Below are 18962 nucleotides of genomic sequence, written 5' to 3' on the forward strand. Positions count from 1 at the left end.
TATTGCTAAACTGAATTCAGCCTAGGTGAATATTTTTTAACTATCTGATGGCTCCGGGTGGTGGTTTCAATTAATTTCCAAGTTTAGAAAAGTCCACATCACAAAAAAAATACCCTCCCCATATCTAGCATTTTTTGTAGCCTCAGCCCTGAGGGATGGTCCCTCAAGGCTTGAACTGAGGCTCACTGGTGGTGTAGCGAAGAGAAGTTCGTACTCTTGCTGCCCGTGTCATACCGCTTCTGTGAACAGAAGACTTCAATACACAGGATTGTCAGAAACTTTGCACTGGCACGAATTCACATGCAAAAATCAGTTTTAAGATAGATCAAATGTAGGCTCTGAATTATTTGATAGTGACCTTTCACTGAAAGTTCTTGGAGTCAATGATATACTTACATTGCTGCATATTGGAGTTAAAATTGGAGAAGATTTCCTCATAAGATCAGATGGACTTAACTCACCAACAGATGGAGAACAATGTAACCTAAAAAAATATACATATGCATATAGTACAATACATTCACTGTTGAGTATGAGCTTCAATCCCTTCCATTTTAAAATGAGAAACTTATTTAGTCAGAGCATAGCAGTACCCACCAAAAAACCACAGGTGATAAGCTTTGAGACTTCAGACAACACTGTTTTGTCAAAAGCGAAGATTAAATTCTGTCACAGTTTACACACTTCCTGCTCCAAATTTTGGTAAAGAAAGAGGACCAGTGGATCATCACAACATAGGATGATAATTAGTAGAACATATTTTTGCTTTTTGTCAATTATCAAAATTAACAGACTTCAGGAAAAACTGTCACAAACACTTCAGTACAAAATTACTCACTCTGGAGCACATAGCTTCGAAATACAGCTGTTTGGAAATATTGGTACATAATAGGGCAGCGGGGGAGGAAAAAGGGGGAGGATGTACCCTCCACATCTCTTCGTGATATTTGCTTTTACTTCAAGTGTTATTTCATGAAGTTCTAGCCTTTCCTTAAATTATGGCTGGAAAGTGAAAGTTACCTCTTTGAGATGGACTCTGTACATTTGCTCCTGAGAGCCATGGTGATGCAGCACAGATGGTAGAACAATCTTGTAGCAGTGCTGCTGGAGCGCTCCTATGCCTTTTCCTGCACCTCCCCTCACTGTTCCTGGACATTCTGAGTAAGAGGCTATAAAAGGTGGGCCATGCAGCTCCAGCTTCCCAGATTCAAAGTTGCAATTAGGACTCTGCGTTAAAGGGGAAGGTGGGCAGGGAGTGTGAATAGGCAGACTCCTTTTAGATGAGTACCAGTTATAGGGGAATAAACTTTATTTCTTTGGCCTGGGCTACAGTAGCCGGGGGGTAGGGGGGAGGTTTGCACCAAGATAGGCAACTTCAACTTCAGCTACTCGAATAGCGTAGCTGAAGTATCTTAGTTAGACCTACCTGGCCATCCTCATGGCAGCGAGTCAACTGCTGCTGCTCCATCGACTACGTTTACTCCTCCTGCCGAGGTGGAGTACGGGCATCGATTAGCAGATTGATTTATCGCCTCCAGACAAGATGCAATAAATTGATCCTTGATACATCGAACACTACCTGCCGATCTGGCAGGTAGTATAGACACACTCTTTGAGTGGGCTCTGTGCATTTGTCGTCGGATAGTTTGACAAGCAGTACTACAGTCTCTAGAGGGTGAGGTGCAGAGTCCTAATTGAATTATCATTGTAATACTGCTGTACCAAACTGAGCATCAACTAGGACGCTAGATCTAGCGAGTAGTGCTTTGTGAAAGCATGAATAGAGCTTCAAGTTGCAGTTCTGCCTTCTTCTAAAAACTGGGATATGCCTGAGGCATGCCATGAAATCCACCTTTGCTATTTGGAGTGTTATCTAAGCTACAATGGGAAAGAAATAGATTTGCTTGTAGCTTTCCTCTATACAAAACTAAACTATTTCAATAAATGCTGAGATATACTTGGCTGTCCTTTATTATCACTACAACTATATGGAATTAAAGCTTTGGTGACTTTCTAAATTCCTGAGAACCAATTAGGTAGAAGGCTATTGCCCTCTTGGCATCCAAAGTATGCAGTTTTACTACATCTGGATGTGACCAAGGTCTGGATGGACTGATGGAGGTGTGTAGGAGAGTGGACTCAATTGTTGGAGTACCTGCTCACAGGTGGGGTGGGGTGGGGTGGAGCAGCTCTTTTTTTTCCTAATGCCCCCTGCTGATGGTTGCTCTGGTCCCGCAGCAGTCTGCTGCTTCTTGCGACTCAGCCATCCAACCGGGTCATCTTTTATTTCTACTCATTTCAGACTAATAAAAAGTCCAACAAATAGTCCCAATCCTTACATCTGGTCTTTGACCCTCAGCTCTGGATCCCACCATTGCTACATCCCTGCACTCAGAACTTTCAGTTGCCTTTACCCCCTTCTTAGTGGCCTCATGTCACCTTCCCCAGTGACTGTTCAGGGAATCCAGGCCCTCCTACTACACTGGGGTCCAATCCAAGGACCTTGTAATCAGCAGCTGAGGTCTGCTCAATCACACATTTTCTGCTACCTCCCTGGACTTCTTCCTTTTTCCAAGTCCCTTTCTGGGCTCTTGTAATGAGCAATGCCTCCCAGGACTTCTCCCTGGGTGTTTGGTTCTGTCCCTTGGCAGCATTGCAGATCCACCACAAACCTCATGTCAGGGCTCCCGCAAACAGGCTCCCTGCAGTATTCTACTCCCAAGTTCCTTCCATCTAGTAGTTCTACCCCTGTCAAAATCCTCCAGGGTCACCCTCCTGCTCTTGAGTTTGGCCCCTCCCTGGTTGAGCCAGTTCTTCTCCTTTAGTTTGCGGCCCTACATGAGCCTTCTACTCAGTGGGATATCCCAGCTCTAGTCAGTTCCATCACAACTTCCTTTGCGTCAACTCCTGCTCTTCTGCTCTTCACTACCAAGAGGGGGACTGCAGGGTTCCTTTCCCTTTCTCCCTGCAGCCCCCTTATGCTGGGGACCTCCTACTTGTATAGCACCACCCAGCTCTTTCCCAGCTGGGCTTCATCTTGAATTAGGCTTTGCTCACCACCCAGGTACAAGCAGGTTAGTTAACTGGCCTCTTAAGCCCACTTTCAAACTTAGGGTGGGGTATTCATCACACTACCCCTCAAGACTGTACCCTGCCTGCTACAGGGTCTTTTTGCCTTAGGAAGGAACCTTCTTTAAGTGTGCCTATTATTCACCTGTGCATCCCCCCTTATCTTCCAGGAGCATTATCTGAAACTCCAACTTAAACTTCTCTTTAGCTCCCACCTCTCTCTCTTCAGGGCTCCCACAAAGACTTTTCTTCTATTGCTAGTTTTTCTCTTAGATTTGTTGCCTCCAATATCACATCATCAGTCTCAACCCCCTTAGGTGCTTCTGCCACCAAGGCCTCTGGCTTTTCCACACAGCCCTTGTGTCGCTGATTGGGGGTGGGGGGTTTAATAGTTGTCCACAGATCCCATGTATTTTTTAGGGGCAGCAATCTGCCTCTCCACAAACATATTATTCAGACTCTGTATTTACCCCAACTTTCACCCAATTTGTTGCAGTGGTAGTACTCCTCCGTGTTCCCTCAAGCCTCCAACTAAAAGGGTTTAGTTAGTTGTCAGGGCCACATCCACATCTGTTTTACCTGCAACCATTATAATGGCACTGCAGGACACTCACTCCTTCTCTTCCCCATTGCTCAGGCCCCAGTCTCTCTCTAGTTGCTGTTCACTTTCCCTTGAGGGCAATGCCTGTTTAAATGCCCCACTACCACAACAAAAGTCTCCTTGCCCATGCTTTGGCAATAGGTAAAGCCTTTTCAGTTATTCTCATGCTTTCCCCCCTAAAGCAACACTTCATGTCAAAATTTTCATAGGGGAAGGCCTTTCTAATGGGTCTTTCCCTGTCCACCAGCTTAGCACACCACCCTGGTTGGTCCTCAGCACTCCTGGCTCCCAAATAATTTTTCTTTACCCTATGCCTGTGGCAACTGAGTGCTTCCTTTTTCAGGCTCTCCAGCAGGTTTGTTGCTCCTTCTCCAACGAGGACAGTCATTCTGTAGATCCAAATGGCACCTGCCATTTGCCAGCGTTGGTTCTCCAGGAACTGCAACAGTGCCCAGGTCTGCTTTGGGTGCTTAGTCTTTTCCTGAAACAAACCCAGGAAATCTGGCAACCATATACTGTCCCCTCCATGCTCCAGAGCGAGATAGTAGCCCTTTCAAGAAGGCCTCAGTATATACTAACTCCATCCTTCTTTTTTTCTTTCCCCTTTCCTCTTTTCCTTTGCACCAATGACCCTTCTCACTCTCTCCTTATTTGAGGGGTGACTGTTCTGCCTGCATTCTTCGCCTATGTAGAAGAGCAAACTTACAATTGGAGCATCCCCTCACAGCTGGGCATGGTGTAGGAGCTCTTTCTTCTTCAACTTCCCCTGCCAATGGTCACTCTAGGCCTCTTCTAGCAACAACATACGTCCTACGTACATAGTAGAATGAGGAGGAAAGATATTGTTATTTAAAGGCCAGAATACCAATTCTTCTTGACGGTTAGTAGATCTCAAGAGATCTAGCTGTAGATCTAGTGTCATTCAGATTTTTTAAGACTGCATCTGGTTTTGTACTGAACAGACCATCTCCTTAAAAGGCAAGGTCTACCATGTGTGTTCTTATTTCTGGTGAAGGTCAGATGATCTCAGCCATGAATGTTGCTTTAATGTGACTGCTGACATGACTGCCCTGGCTGCTGAGTCTCAGGAGTCAAACATGGCTCAGGACTTTCACCAGCTTTTACTAATCTTCAGGAAGAGATGTGACAAAAATAGCCTTCTCTCACAGATAGTATGGGTAGTTGGACATAACATGATGATTAGAAACCCTAACATCCACTGATGCTGAAGGGAAGACTTTTTTCTGCTGAAGGCATCAAGCTTTTTCCCTTTTTTGTTGGATGGGGTGAAATATGTCTGTCCTTTTGTTCTAGGAAACAGCAGCAACCACCAGTGAACTGGGAGCTGGATGTTTGTGGAAAAGTGAAAAATCTTTCATATAGTACTTAAAGTAGAAAAGTTTATCAGACATTACTTGACCAGTTGCAGGATTTGACCATATAATTTTGGACAGCTGCAATAATGGTTCTAAAATGAGGAGTGAGATTTTACTGCTGGAAGAAACTTCCAAAATAACACGCAGGATGAGAAGTCTCTTCCACTGTGAATATTTTCAACATTGTAGCCATTCTTTCTACTAGTTCATGAAACTGAATATCATCTTCTGATGAAGCAGCTGAGGACACCCCATATAAGAACATAAGAATGGCAATGGTCGTTCTGACCAGTGGTCCATCTAGCCCAGTATCGTCTTCCCACAGTGAATGGTACCAGATGCTTCAGAGGGAATGAACAGAACAGGGCAATTTATTATAGAGTGATCCATCGACTGTCATTCATTCACAGCTTTTGGCATTCAGAGATTTAAGAACACCCAGAGCATGTGGTTGCATCCCTGACTATCTTGACTAATAGCCACTGATGGACCTATCCTTCATGAACTTCTCTAATTCTTTTTTGAACACAGTTGTACTTTTATATCATCAGGAGACACTGGTTAACCGGTTCCATGCCCATGTTCTGGAATTCAGTGAGACTTTCTGGTTCATCTTCTGATAAGAAATCAGGGACTAACATTGGACAAGGGTCCCTCTGAAGTGGAGATGTAGATTGATCCAGATGAGTTCAATCCAACATGCAAAGTTTATCCTGTTCCCTCTGAGGAGAGGGGATCTTTGTAAAGATGGGACTGGTCAGCATTCCTTTAATAGCTAGGCAAAGGCCAGTAAGGTCATCTAACCCAAGGTGGTATATTTCATTCTTGACAGTATTCAGCATCAGATTCTCCATCCTATACTCCTCGGAGAATTATGCACCACCGTGTGTGTGCAGAATTCATGTCCGCTGCAGATTTCTTTGCTTCCTCGCACAAAAATGTCTTGCCAACAGGAAAACTGCAAGAGCAGTTAGGCACCGCTGCGCAGGTACATCATTTCAAGCACCCAGAGGAGAGGTAAATCACTGCAGGGCTGCGGACATCCCAGCCAGTGGCTCCTACCCTGAGCCAGAGTCAGCTGCTAGTCCCAGCTGGGCTGGAGACAGGGGAGGACGGGATTTCCTCTTCCCCTGCAAAGAGTGGCTGAGGGTCAGACCCATCCCCAGAGACCTCTCCCAGCAGCAGGAAGCTCAGCATCGTCCCCTGCTTCCTGCCCCCATCGCTCTTCAGCTGTAGGGGGAGGGGTCACTGTATGGGAGCTGCTCCCCCATCCACCCAACCCACATGCATATGGACCTTTCACACCCAGACACCTCTGCCAATCCTCACCCTATACACCCAGAAGACCCCTAGCTCTCCTTACCCAACCCCTACCCCATTGTACCTCAACCCCTGCATCTGGAGCCCCTTGCACCCAGTCCTCCTCCCTCCAGACCCCCACCCCTGCACCCAGCCCATTCCCCACTGAACTCCCTGCACTCAACCCCCCACCCTGAGCCCCATCCCTCTAAGTCCCACATCCAGACCCCCATGCCACTGACTCCCAACCAGCTGCATCCAGACCCCCATTCCCCCAGCACCCAGACACCTCCCCCCCCGGCTGAGATCCCCACACCTAGACCCATCCACTGAGCCCCAAACGCTTCCACCTGGAAGCCCCTGCAGAGTCCCATTGCCGCTGCACCTGGAACCCCTCCCCCCACCAAGCCTCTATGCATCCAGATCCTCTGACACCTAGACTCTCCACTGAGCTGCCTGCACCCATATTGTCCCACTCAGAATCCTCTCACTCACACCTGGATCCTCCCACACTTGGATCCTGCCTGGTTAAGCCTGCCTGCTCCACACCTGGTGCACCGAGCACAGAGGGACTAGGCTCCAGGGTGTTTCTAGGGTAGGCCCAGGCCTTGTGCTCTGTCAGGGTTGGGTGCAACCTCACCACTGAGTCCATGTCCTAGGGCTGGGGAGGCTACAGGAGATCGCCCACCTTCGCACAACTAGTGGCCTGTGCTTCCCACTGCCCTGCTGGTCCCTTTGCATTTTTTTTATTGATAAATAAATCTTGCACGCTTTTAAAATATTGAGCATATAATTTTTAATTTTGGGTGCAGAATGCCCTCATGAGTAATCCTAATATCCCTGTTGGATAAGAGTATTCTGTTTGTCTAAATTATCTGTATGTTATGTTAGTTTAATGTTTTCTAGCGTATCTGAGCCACTCCTGAGAGAAAAAAAGGGTGGCAAGTTAACAGGTCTGTACTGGCCTGAGTCGTCTGACTGTGGATCCCAATGCAGATTAGAGAGAATTCAAACTGGAGACAATATTAGTCTTGGTAAGTATAGTACAGAAAATGGTGAGGCAAACTTCCCTGGGGACCCTGTAGGAGTCCTGAGGAATGTAGCAAAACTTCAGGGGACACCTGTAACTGGGAAGAGGGTTTTTTACTTTATCCCAATGGGGAAGATGGAGGAGGGATACCCAACGTTTTAATCTTTTTTTTTTTTTTTTTTTTTTTTTTTTAAGATTCCCTTACCTTTCTGCCCAGAGCATCCCTGAACTGGGGTGGCCTTTGGCAGTAGTAGAGTTCTGGAATTGACTTATGAACTTGGGCCACCACTGCAGTAGTGGCAGCAGACAACACTGAGGAGTCTGAAGTTGTGTCTGGAGACTTTTCTGGCCTCTTTTTTTGGGGAAGGGTGGGGGGGCGGCAGATATGTTTGTTACATTGGGGTATGACCCTTCTTTCCAGATTTATTGTCACCTGGCTCCTTTATTTTTGGTTTGGGCTCTGAAGGTCTTGGAATTGAGACCACGGGATCTGAGGGGGTCTTAATGTACAGACTGGCCAGCTAACAGAAGCCAATGGCTGCAGCATTTCTTTTGCTCAGAAAAGAAGGTGCTGGATCCCAACGATTGCATTCCTGAGACCTGGTTCTGTCATCAAAGGTCAACACAGGCAGGAGCCCATCTTGCTGAATGGTCAGATCTGATGGCTGCAGACTCATTGGTACTGTGATGATAGATTTTACCCCAGTAACGGAGGTCAGTAGTTTGGACAGGACTGTATACTCTTAAATCCTTGAAGGAGCTGGGGCTGAAGTAGGCCTATCTGTATTCATGGATTCTAAAAACCTGGAATCAGAAGACTTAGCCATTAAGGCTTCCTGGAGAAGTAATTCCAGAATATTTGGAACTGGTTTTCACATACTTCATGAGTTATCAGGGTGACGGTGTGCCATATGGCACAGCAAGATGGAGAATACCTTCTCCCAGCTAAGTCAAATACCTTGCATGGGTGTCTGAAGCTGGGAACAAAGCAGGAGAAGAAGCACACCTCTTAAATCCTAGCCTTTTCTCTTTTGGATCTGTGGATTTATGCTGAGGCACAGGAATTGACTTAAATGAATTTAAAAACTCTTTATTTAGAAGAAATTAAACATAAATGGTTAATTCTACACCAACAGAGCTAGCCAAGGCACTGAGTTTTGAGTCAATGATTCCCAGCTGGAATGATATGGTGAGGTTCATGGTCTGGCTGCAACTGTGCTTGGAAGAAACTGAGGTGGCTGGAATGCCAGCCCACCATTTAGAACCTCACCCTCACAATATTCAAGAACACTGAGTAGAGGGATGGATTGTAAGGGCTTTCCAACAGCACTGCTACAAGAAGGTTCCATGTCAGAGCTGCACTGATGGCACATCTCTTAAGCATGAGCAGGCAGAGGTCATTTGAAGATAACATTATTTCTAGTCCCCAGGGTGTCTGTTCTAATCTAATTAAAGTGAAGATGTAACAAATCCAGAATAATACAATTTTTAGAAATCTGGGTGAATAAGCAAACTTTTAAAAATAAAGAATGACTAGCAAACTACTGAAAAGGTTATCAGGTCAGTGCTCTGCACTGTCATGCAGGAATCTCAGGTTAAGTTGCTATAACTGGTCTCTAAGGCGGTGCACCCATGCTGAACAAAAAAACACCTACTCATATGACATAAAATAAAAGCAGTACACTAGTGCATTCCCATTTAATTACTTATGCTTCCCGCATCACATTCTACTCTTCTTTGCTTAAAAGCTTAAAATACAATTTCAATTTTCATTACCTTTCTAAGTTTAATACTTTATTTGCAATCTCAGTTCCTATGCTTCCAGCACCAAGTACTGTTCCAGTGGGCATCCCAGGTACACTGGGAAAAGACTGCTTTGAAGTATCTACAATTACAAAAAGAAAACTAAGTTGAAGTTCATTAAATAGTTAAGATATTTTCACTATACAGCAGGAAACAATTAACCCATCTTTTCTCAACCTTTATTAACCTCTTATTTACATAAAACAGATTCCTTACTTGTGTTACTAACAACTTAGAAAGAATTTTATAAATCTAATTTAATTTTCATTGTGCAACTTATCTTTGCATTTCACTAAGCTTGACCAATGAAACTATACATTTCATTTATAATCAGTGTGGACCACTTTAAATCACAATTTAAATTGGCAATCATTTTGCATTTGTATTTTTTAGTTATTTTCCTAAAGAAAGGTTAATTCTCAATAATTAATAACCATTAAAACACATTGCTGTGCAATAAAATATAGCACTACACTAAGCTTTCGTGCCTTTTTTTTTTTTTAAGCGCTAACCAGGAAGATACAGTGTATCTACACAAGTTTATTTAAGCTATTATACAGCTTAATTTACATTTATTCAGATTCTTAATTTTTACATCTTTTATTTATGTTAGAAAATAGTGAACAATGCACTTATTACATGCTGATTTTTTACTTGTAATTTGTGTCAAGTTCTATATGACGAAAATTATAAATTAATTTTTATTAGCTAAATGTGCTGGATATCTAAGAAAAAAGTTTTACGAAGTTTATCAGAACATGTTTTGCATTTAAAACTGACTGATTTATTAAACAAAGGAAGCATTATCTGTAGTTGGTGACTAGAAACAGTGTGTTCAGTTCACTATGTCCTTCAAGATTGCCACTGAACTGAACTGGTTAAATAAACGAAGAAAATATTCTCCCTGCACTTGCACAAGACTCATGCAAATGGGCATACTGGGTCAGTCCAATGGTATATCTAGCACAGCATCCTGTCTGACAGCAACTAATGCCAGATGCTTCAGAGAGAATGAAAAGAACAGGGCAACTGAGTGATCCATCTCCTGTCATCCAGTCCCTGCTTCTGGCAGTTAGAGGCTATAGACACCCAGAACATGGGGTTGCATCCCTGACCATCTTGGCTAACAGCTACTGATGGACCTAACCCCCATGAACTTATCTAATTCCCCTTTGAATCCAGTTATACTTTTGGCCTTCACAAGACCCTTTGGCAATGAGTTCCACAGGCTGACTGTGCATTGGTGAATAAATTACTTGTTTGTTTTAAACCTGCTGCCTATCAATTTCATTGGGTAATCCCTGGTGCTTGTATTATGTGAAGGAGTAAATACCACTTGCTTATTCACTTTCTCCATACCACTCATGATTTCACAGACCTCTATCATATCTCCCCTTATTCATCTCTTTTCTAAGCTGAAAAGTCCTAGTCTTTTTAATACCTCAGCACATGGAAGCTATTCCATACCTTTAATCATTTTTGTTGTCCTTCTCTATACCTTTTCCAATTCTAATATCTTTTTTGAGACGAGGTGACCAGAACTGCACTCAGTATCCAAGGTGTGGGCATACCATGGATTTATATAGTGACATTATGATATTTACTGTCTTATTACCTATTGCTTTCCTAACAGTTCCCAACATTGTATTAGCCTTTTTTGACTGCTACTGCGCATTGAGCAGATATTTTCAGAAAGCCATCCACAATGACTCTAAGAACGCTTTGTTGAGTTGTAACACCTAATTAGCCTGTCCCACTGATTTATCATTCTTCCACCAAGTTTACGTGATGCCTATTATATCAATGTCCTCATTTAATACCAGTCACTCAAGTTCACCCTTACTAGTATTCAGATTTCTAGTATTTGTATACAAGCACTTATAAAGTTTGTCAAGTTTTAGCTGTCTGCCATTATGTGATGTAACTGAATAGAATAGTTTCATTTAACTATTTCTCTTCAGCTCCTACCTGTACTTTAGCAACTTCTATCCTCTCCTCTTTACTAGGATATAGAGAATCCCTGTTAAAGATCCTCCCCAATGGATGTTTCTGTCCAAACCGTGTGCTCCTCTCCACTGTCAGCTTTCTTGCAGCCCTTAGGTTGTAGAGGAGTTTTTAAACTTTTTAATTTTACATGTTAGCAATCTGATTCCATTTTGGTTTATGTGGAGCCTATACAGCAAGGATGCCAAATCTTTGCCAAAAGATTCCCTAGAAAACCTAAACTTCTCCTTCCTACACCATCATCTCATCCACGCATTAAGATCCTGCAGCTCTGCCTAACTGGCCCTGTGTATGGAACTGCAAGCATGCTACCATGAATGTCCTGGACTTTTAGGCAAGAGACCTAGCAGCCTAAATTTGACTTTCAAGATCTCTCTCGTACCTTTCCCTGCTATCTATGTGTACCATGACACCAGCTCCTCCCCAGCACTGCACATGAGCTTGTCTAGACGTCTCGAGAAACCCACAACCTTCGCACACAATAGGCAGTTCACCATGCCATTCTCCTGGTCATCACAAACCCAGCTAGATAATCATCAAATCCCTCATTACTATTATCTGTCTCTTTCTAATAACTAGGATTCCATGTGAGAGGATACCATGACACCATCTGGAAGGAGGGTCCCAACTATGGGATTGTTTCCCTCCATTTCACTTTGTTGTTCTCCTTCCCTAAGGCTTTCATCCTCCTCAACAGCACAGAGGCTGAGAGAATGCGGGTGGGACTGATATGTCCCAGAAAGTCTCATCTATGTGCCTCTTTCTCTGTCTTCCTCAGCGACTCCAGTTCAACCACTCTGGTCTTCAGAGCCCGCACCTGGTCTGAGGGCCACAACCCCCTGCACTGAATGCACACATACACCACCACATGTAATCATACATGCTGTATTCAGTACAACAAACAGGACAGCCCCCTACTCTGCTGCTGGACTTCTGCCTGAATTCTTTTTACTCCTGCAGCTTTTTTTGTTTTTGTTTCCTATTTCTGTCAAAAGCTGACTTAGCACTTCAGCAAACTCTGGTTCCAGGTGCATTGCCTATGACTTCCACCAGTTCAGTGGTTTTACTTTCTTTAAAACTTCAGCAGCAAATATGTACTGCTTAATTGTTTTAAATTTACATTATCTTCATAAATTATAGTAAATTTAGGCCTTAACATAAGTTGCCTGAATTTAAATTTAAATTTTAAATAGTTTTTTTTAAAAAAGCTACATTTCAATAAAAATCTGATTTTAAACAAAAAACTGATTTTAATGTGTTTTTAAAGCACTGATTTTTATCCATCCTGCTTACAATCAATTTCATGTTTTTCTACACATGCACTGTGCTGCAGTTTACTAAACTGCAAAAGGAATGTTTAAAAATTGTGGTTTCTTTTAAAGTCACCTTTTATTAGTCTTGCAGGTTCTGTAACCCTAACCCTCCTTTTCCTTGAAAAAACACAAACATTTAAATATAAATACTCATACGGTCTGTGCTTTGTTTCCTATCAAGAGTGCAAATAGCATAAGAATTTTTTTTTTTTAAAGTAAAATGAAAAAATAAATCAATTATCTGTGTACAAAGCCCAGCTAAAAGAGGATGAGTGAAAAAGAAAAGGTCTGTGGCTTGATGACATAGCAAGTAAGGAAGCAGGTAGACAGCTGATTCTATTTACAGCATATAAACACAAAGATAAATTTATCAGTATCATCCTACATGCCATAATTGGATATAAGTAAACATCTCAACATTATAATACCAACTAATATTAAACAAATATTACCATTATTAAACTCAGAATGCACCATTCAGCTTTTCTTTTGAACTTGGCTCTGTGGAAGCAGTGTATCATTCTGCCTCACTCAAAATCCAGGTTTAGGAGCAGGCGAATAAGGGAGATCAGGCATGTAATCATGATACTTTGGATCACATGGGGATGCAGTGAGCTACATGAGCTAGAGATGCTATGTTTAATTACAGAGCATCACGTGAACTGACTTTGAGAAAGCTTATTGTCCTCACAAACCCCACCTGGATCAGATGGTCACAGGACCCAAATTATTCCAATACCATATACTAATTGCTTATGGAATGATCTTGTAAGAAATGTACATACTACAATGATAACATTTTGTGAACTAAAAACTGTACTTGCCTTCTGAGGACTGGGAACTACAGGGTAGTAATGCTTCTTCTCCTGACTCTTTGTGACCCCTTAGAATTTAATAGCATAGGGGAAAAAAAACAGTCAAATTTAAAAACACAATACACAGTATACTTGGTATTCGAATTAAAGCAGTACATGAAACAGAGTAAAACATGTCACAATTCTGAACACATGACAAAGTTATATATGTTTGATCCTTTTGCACCAGAAAAACTGAATTCCTACTGCTAAATAGCAATGACCTGTGTGATATTGCTTTGTGCCATGACAATCCCACTTTCTGTGGCATCAGGTGAAAGATTTAGCTCCACTTATTTGCCAGTTTTGTTTAGGTTATATTTTACAGCTAGCGACGGAAGCTGGAGCAACAGAAAACACACGGAATTAGACCGTACTTCTCTATCATGAGGCAGCGAGGAATGCACTTCATCTAAAATCTGTCCAGGCACATGACACACCAGGATGGGCAATCCTAATGCGCAAGGGGACCCATGTTTGATCTGCAGATTGGTGAAGCAGAGCTGGCTAGGCCCACGTCTGAGGAAAGTCACAAAAATGCCTCCAAGCACCTCAGGATGGCTCTGTGCTCCCTTCTTCCCAACTTAAAGAGTAGTAAATTCCATACAAACTTCTGCCAGGAAGGGCAGAGAAATAAGGTTTTTTTCTTGTGTCTCTATGGAAAAGCTACCTCTATATTCTCTAGGATGTGTTTTGTGGTTGTGGATGTGTTTCTCTCTCATTCTCAGCCCCAGTTACCAAGGGAATCGGGATAGTTCACTGAAATGGGCCCCATCTCGGGCTGAAAAAAGTTTGGGGGCACATATCCACTCTGTTAGACTGACAGCCACGGAGGAACTTCACCCAACCTGCTGTTGAGACATCAGAGAATTACTACCTCTCCTGATATATATGGCTGGTCAGGCACTGGGGACTGGCAACAGGTGGGTTGGACAGTCATCTTTGCTGGAGGAGGGTTATGTTCCCTTTGACATTCAGTAGGTGTCTGTGGCTGGAGAATCCAGTAAAGTCATGAAGCTGTTAAGGTGTCCATACCACTTACAGATGAAGTCAATACTGGTTGTCCATTTATGTACCTTACCACCTATTGAACTTTGCCAAATTGTTACAGAGGGAGCAACTGTGTATCATTCCCTACAGTACCATGAGACCTTAAGATAAGAACACAAACTAATTCACAGAAACTGAACAAACTCCTCGGGGTGAGAAAAGGAGTTTTGGCTAGCTGGATTTATCACTGCATAATTTTACACTGATGGAGAAATGACTGAACAGCTCAAGTAAAAAGTAAAGATAACCATGATCTTCTATTAACACCCACATGGAAGCAAATAGAGTTAAGGTTGCAAAATGTTTTGTTTCAAATTTTAACATTGAATTTTCACTCATAAATAACTGTGTAAGAAAGCCCCTTTTAGCAAGATTTGGCAATATGAAAACTGTACATAGGTCACAGAATAAATAGTGTCAACTAGGTTGAGGTCTCATGGTGTAGTATGGTAATAGTAACTGACTGGTGCCTCTTATCCAAGCCAATCTGCATGTGCTGATCAAGTGCATAAGAATGAAATAGACACAGGAATTTCAAGTGGGAGGCAGCAACTTAATAAAGTTTTAACTTGAATACCAGGCATTTACTCAGGTCCATCATAGTGCCTCTTGCTAAATAAGTATTCAGGTTTGACCCCCATCTTGTGCTGCCTCAGGTGGTTAACTGGTGCTGTGCGACCAAACGCCCGTCTGTTCCTTTTCTACTGCAGAGACTAAGTATTAAACTCCGAAGTAGAGGGGAGGAGGGAACGGAGGGTGAGTAGTGGAGCACCCACAGGGAAACATCTCAAGGAACCTACATTACTGCACACAGTGAGTAACTTTTTCTTCGAGTGCTGTCCCTGTGGGTGCTCCACTTTAGGTGACTTCAAAGCAGTGCCCTCTGGTGGAAGAACAGGGCTTTGGAGTTGAAGGAGTAAGAGAAGACAGTACAGTGAGCACAAAGAAGGCATCGGATGTTGCCTGTTGTTGTAATGCATAATGTTGCATGAATGTACGGACTGAGGCCCAGGTTGCAGCCCTACAAATGTCAGTGATGGGCATGTTGTTAAGGAAAGCAACAGAGATCGAGAGGGCTCTGGTGGAATGTGTGCGAATCCCCACGGGGGTTGCCATTCACACTGATGGTAGCATAATTTTATGCAATTGGAGATCTGCTTGCAGAGCCTGTGCTTGGCTATGGCACTCTCTTTGGAGCATTCAGTGATGGAGATCACTAGTCTGGGTGATTTATGAAATGGTCTTGTTGAGAGTATGGTGTGGTGTGTTTTTTATTGTCATGAGGTTTAGGGTAGAATGTCAGTAGGTAAATGGGTTGATTAAGGTGGAAGGTTGAGACGACTTTAGATAAAAACTTGGGGTGCAGTCTCAGGATACTTTATCTTTAAAAAAGACTGTATATGGGGGTCTGCCATGAAAGCACTCAACTCTCCTAAATGTCTAGCAGATGTAGTGGCCTCTAGAAATGCCACCTTCATGGAAAGGTGTAGGAGTGAGCATGTAGCCGTAGGTTCAAGTAGGGAACTAGTGAGGACCCCAAGGAGGCGGAGGGATAGCTCAGTGGTTTGAGCATTGGCTTGCTAAACCCAGGGTTGGTAAGTGCAATCCTTGAGGGGGCCATTTAGGGATCTGGGGCAAAAATCTGTTTGGGGATTGGTCCTGCTTTGAGTAGCAGGTTAGACTAGATGATCTCCTGAGGTCCCTTCCAACTCTGATATTCTATGATTTATGGACTAGGTTGAGGCCCTACATGAGCTAGAGATGCTATGTTTAACTACAGACATCACGTGAATTGGCTTTGAGAAAGCTTGTTTTCCTCACACACCTCACTTGGACCAGATGGTCACAGGACCCAGATTAGTCCAATACCATATACTAATCGCTTACGGAATGATCTGACACAGTAGAGACTCATGAGATGGGTCCCTGAAGACAGATGGAGAGGGAGAGCGGGTAGGGGGGTTGAAAAGAAAGGGGATGGAGTAATCAGTTCATACGATTTCTAGCACCCATTGGTTGGATGTGATGGTTTTCCAGACTGGATAAATGGTCAAGAGAGAGTAGATGTCTCCAGCACAGACAGACATGGGGTTCTCGGGCTCTTGGCCAAGGCTTCAAATTTTGTTGCCTGGATGTTGATGGCCACAACAAAGCTAGAGGAGGACTAGGCTGGGTCGCCTTGATGGCCTCTGTTTGCAGCCCTGTGACTCATACTGCTGATGTTGTGAATACGGAGTATGACAGAAATGTTGAGCGTTTAACAACTCCGGTCTTTTCTTGGGTCTAGGCGTATAGATCCCCAGAGATCGCAGTGTGGCTCGTGAATCTTTGAGCATGTGAAGAGTCTCATCAGTCTTTTCGGCAAAGAGTTTGGGCCCTTCAAATGGTAAGTCTTCGACTGTGGATTGTACTTCCTTAGGAAAGCTGGAGAGGTGGAGCCATGAGGCCCTTTGCATCACCTCTGCAGTTGCCACTGAACTTGCAGCTGTGTCTGCAGAGTCCAGTGCAACTTGAAGGGCTGTTCTGGAGATCAGTTGTCCCTCTCATACAAGTGCTGCGAATTGTTCTCTCTTGTCTTCTGGAATAAAATCAATAAATTCAGAAAAACTTTGTGTAGTTATTGTAATGACATTTTGCCAGAGAGGCATTGTAATTAGCTATGTGGAGGTGTAGTATAGCCGAAGAGCAAGATTTGTGGACAAAATGGTCGAGACTTTTCCAGTCCTTATCATGAAGTGTGGTCTTGGGCTGTTGTCTGCCACGTTCACGGACTGCGTCGACCACCAGTGAATTGGGTGTCGGATGGAAGAAGAGGACTCCATCTCTAGAGAGATGTCCAGAGAGCTAGCCACTCTTTTAAATAGGTTCGAATTCATCCCCTGTATCAGGGGGAGAAGGCATAACGTGGGTAGGTGGTGCCCTTTCCTGGTATGTTGGTTCTTCCTCCTCTTCCTCTCCTTCTCCAGCCAGTTCCAGAAGTCCAGGCACCAAAGATGCAGGTGATTGCTATGTGCTGAGTCTAGAAGTGGTGGGTAATCCTTGTTGTGAGGGGTAAATTGCCCATGGGTTCCAGTATGCCCATTGGGGTGGGACAGACATAGGTGGACCCCAGGGTTAGCCATACCATTGTAGATGTTTGGATCAGTGTAGTACGCCCCCTGAAAGGATCCTGATTTGGGTGGCTCATGGTGGGCAGGAGATTGCGGAGGAGAATCTATTTGTCCCTCCTCGTTGTCCTCATCCTCACTCGAAAAAGGTGGCGCAGAGCATGATGGAATGGCAATGAGACTCTGTGCCAAATGTGCTGGGATCATGTCAGGGCCGAGGATGGCAGAGTCAGACGTAGATCTGATTAAGAGATCTTTGTGCCGTATGAGCTGCTGTGGTGTCTGCATGATCTGCACCAGGGGCTGTTATTGCAGCAGTGCCGGGAGCCACGGCACATATGTCGGCACTGTAGGCTGTGTCGGTGTGTACACAGAGCGTCCACTGAGGTTCGAGGACTGAGCCACGGTCTGCACTGGTGCTGCACTGCTGTGTGTTGATTGTGGCTTTGGTTGAGTCGGAGCCGAGGCCTTGGGTTTTGATTTCTCCTTAGCACCTGTGTCTGAGTTGGCTCTTTAGAGTCCTTAGCTCTCACGGTACTGGTGGTGCCAGATGGTCCCACTCTCTCAGCTCCAGGCACTGAAGGTGCAGTCGGTGCCAATGCAGTTTGCTTGATTGCAGAATGGCACTTTGTGGCTGATTTGGGGATGTAGTTACCCACTTTTTAAGACCCTTTTTAGTGGGTTCATCACAAGTCTGTATGGAGGAGGGACCCTTATCAGAAGCCATGGTTGGCGAGGCTTGTCCAGGAGAAGTCCAGGCTTCAGGCTCAGAAGCAGGCCTGAGACACTTCTCCATTTGAATGAGTTTGACTTGCAAGTCTCTAGCCTTTCTTGAAAGCTGGAGTAGTAGAAATGGGATGATATTTAATAGTGCAAAGTGCAAGGTCATGCACTTGGGGACTAACAACAAGAATTTTTGCTATCAGCTGGACACTTAGTTGGAAGTGACAGGAGGAGAAAGTCTTGGGTGTACTGGTTGATCACAGGATGACTATGAGCTGCCTATGTGATGCAGCTGTGAAAAAGGCATCCTAGGATCATATTAGCATCAGGCAAGATATTTCCAGTAATGATTGAGAAGTGTTATTACCACTATACAAGGCACTGGTGAGACCTCACTGGGAATATTGTGTGCAGTTCCGATCTCCCATGTTTAAGAAAGATGAATTCAAACTGGAACAGATGCAGAGAAGGGCTACTAGTATGATCAGAGGAATGGAAAACCTACCTTATGAGGAGACTCAAAGAGCTTGGCTTGGCTAACCAAAAGAAGTCTGAAGGGAGATATGTTTGCTCTCTATAAATACATCAGAGGGACAAATACCACAGAGGGAGATGAATAATTTAAGTGCTAGTGCTGATACAAGAATAAATGGATATAAATTGGCCATCAACATGTTTAGAGTTGATGTTAAGGTTTCTAACCCTCCGAGGAGTGAAGATCTGGAACAGCTTT

General features: G+C 43.7%; 1 protein-coding gene across 1 annotated transcript in view; it reads right to left on the reverse strand.

The window, feature by feature from the left end:
• ARNTL2 (aryl hydrocarbon receptor nuclear translocator like 2) overlaps positions 1–18962 on the reverse strand; it is a 66886-nt gene that overhangs the window by 5593 nt on the left and 42331 nt on the right. The window contains exons 12-14 of the mRNA XM_030540715.1: positions 13320–13378; positions 9152–9260; positions 397–484 (exon numbers count right to left, since the gene is read on the reverse strand). Coding sequence (XP_030396575.1) covers positions 397–484; positions 9152–9260; positions 13320–13378 — 256 coding nt within the window. The remainder of the gene's footprint in view (positions 1–396; positions 485–9151; positions 9261–13319; positions 13379–18962) is intronic.

This window comes from Gopherus evgoodei, chromosome 1 (assembly GCF_007399415.2).
Source record: "Gopherus evgoodei ecotype Sinaloan lineage chromosome 1, rGopEvg1_v1.p, whole genome shotgun sequence".
Taxonomy (NCBI): Eukaryota; Metazoa; Chordata; order Testudines; family Testudinidae; genus Gopherus; species Gopherus evgoodei.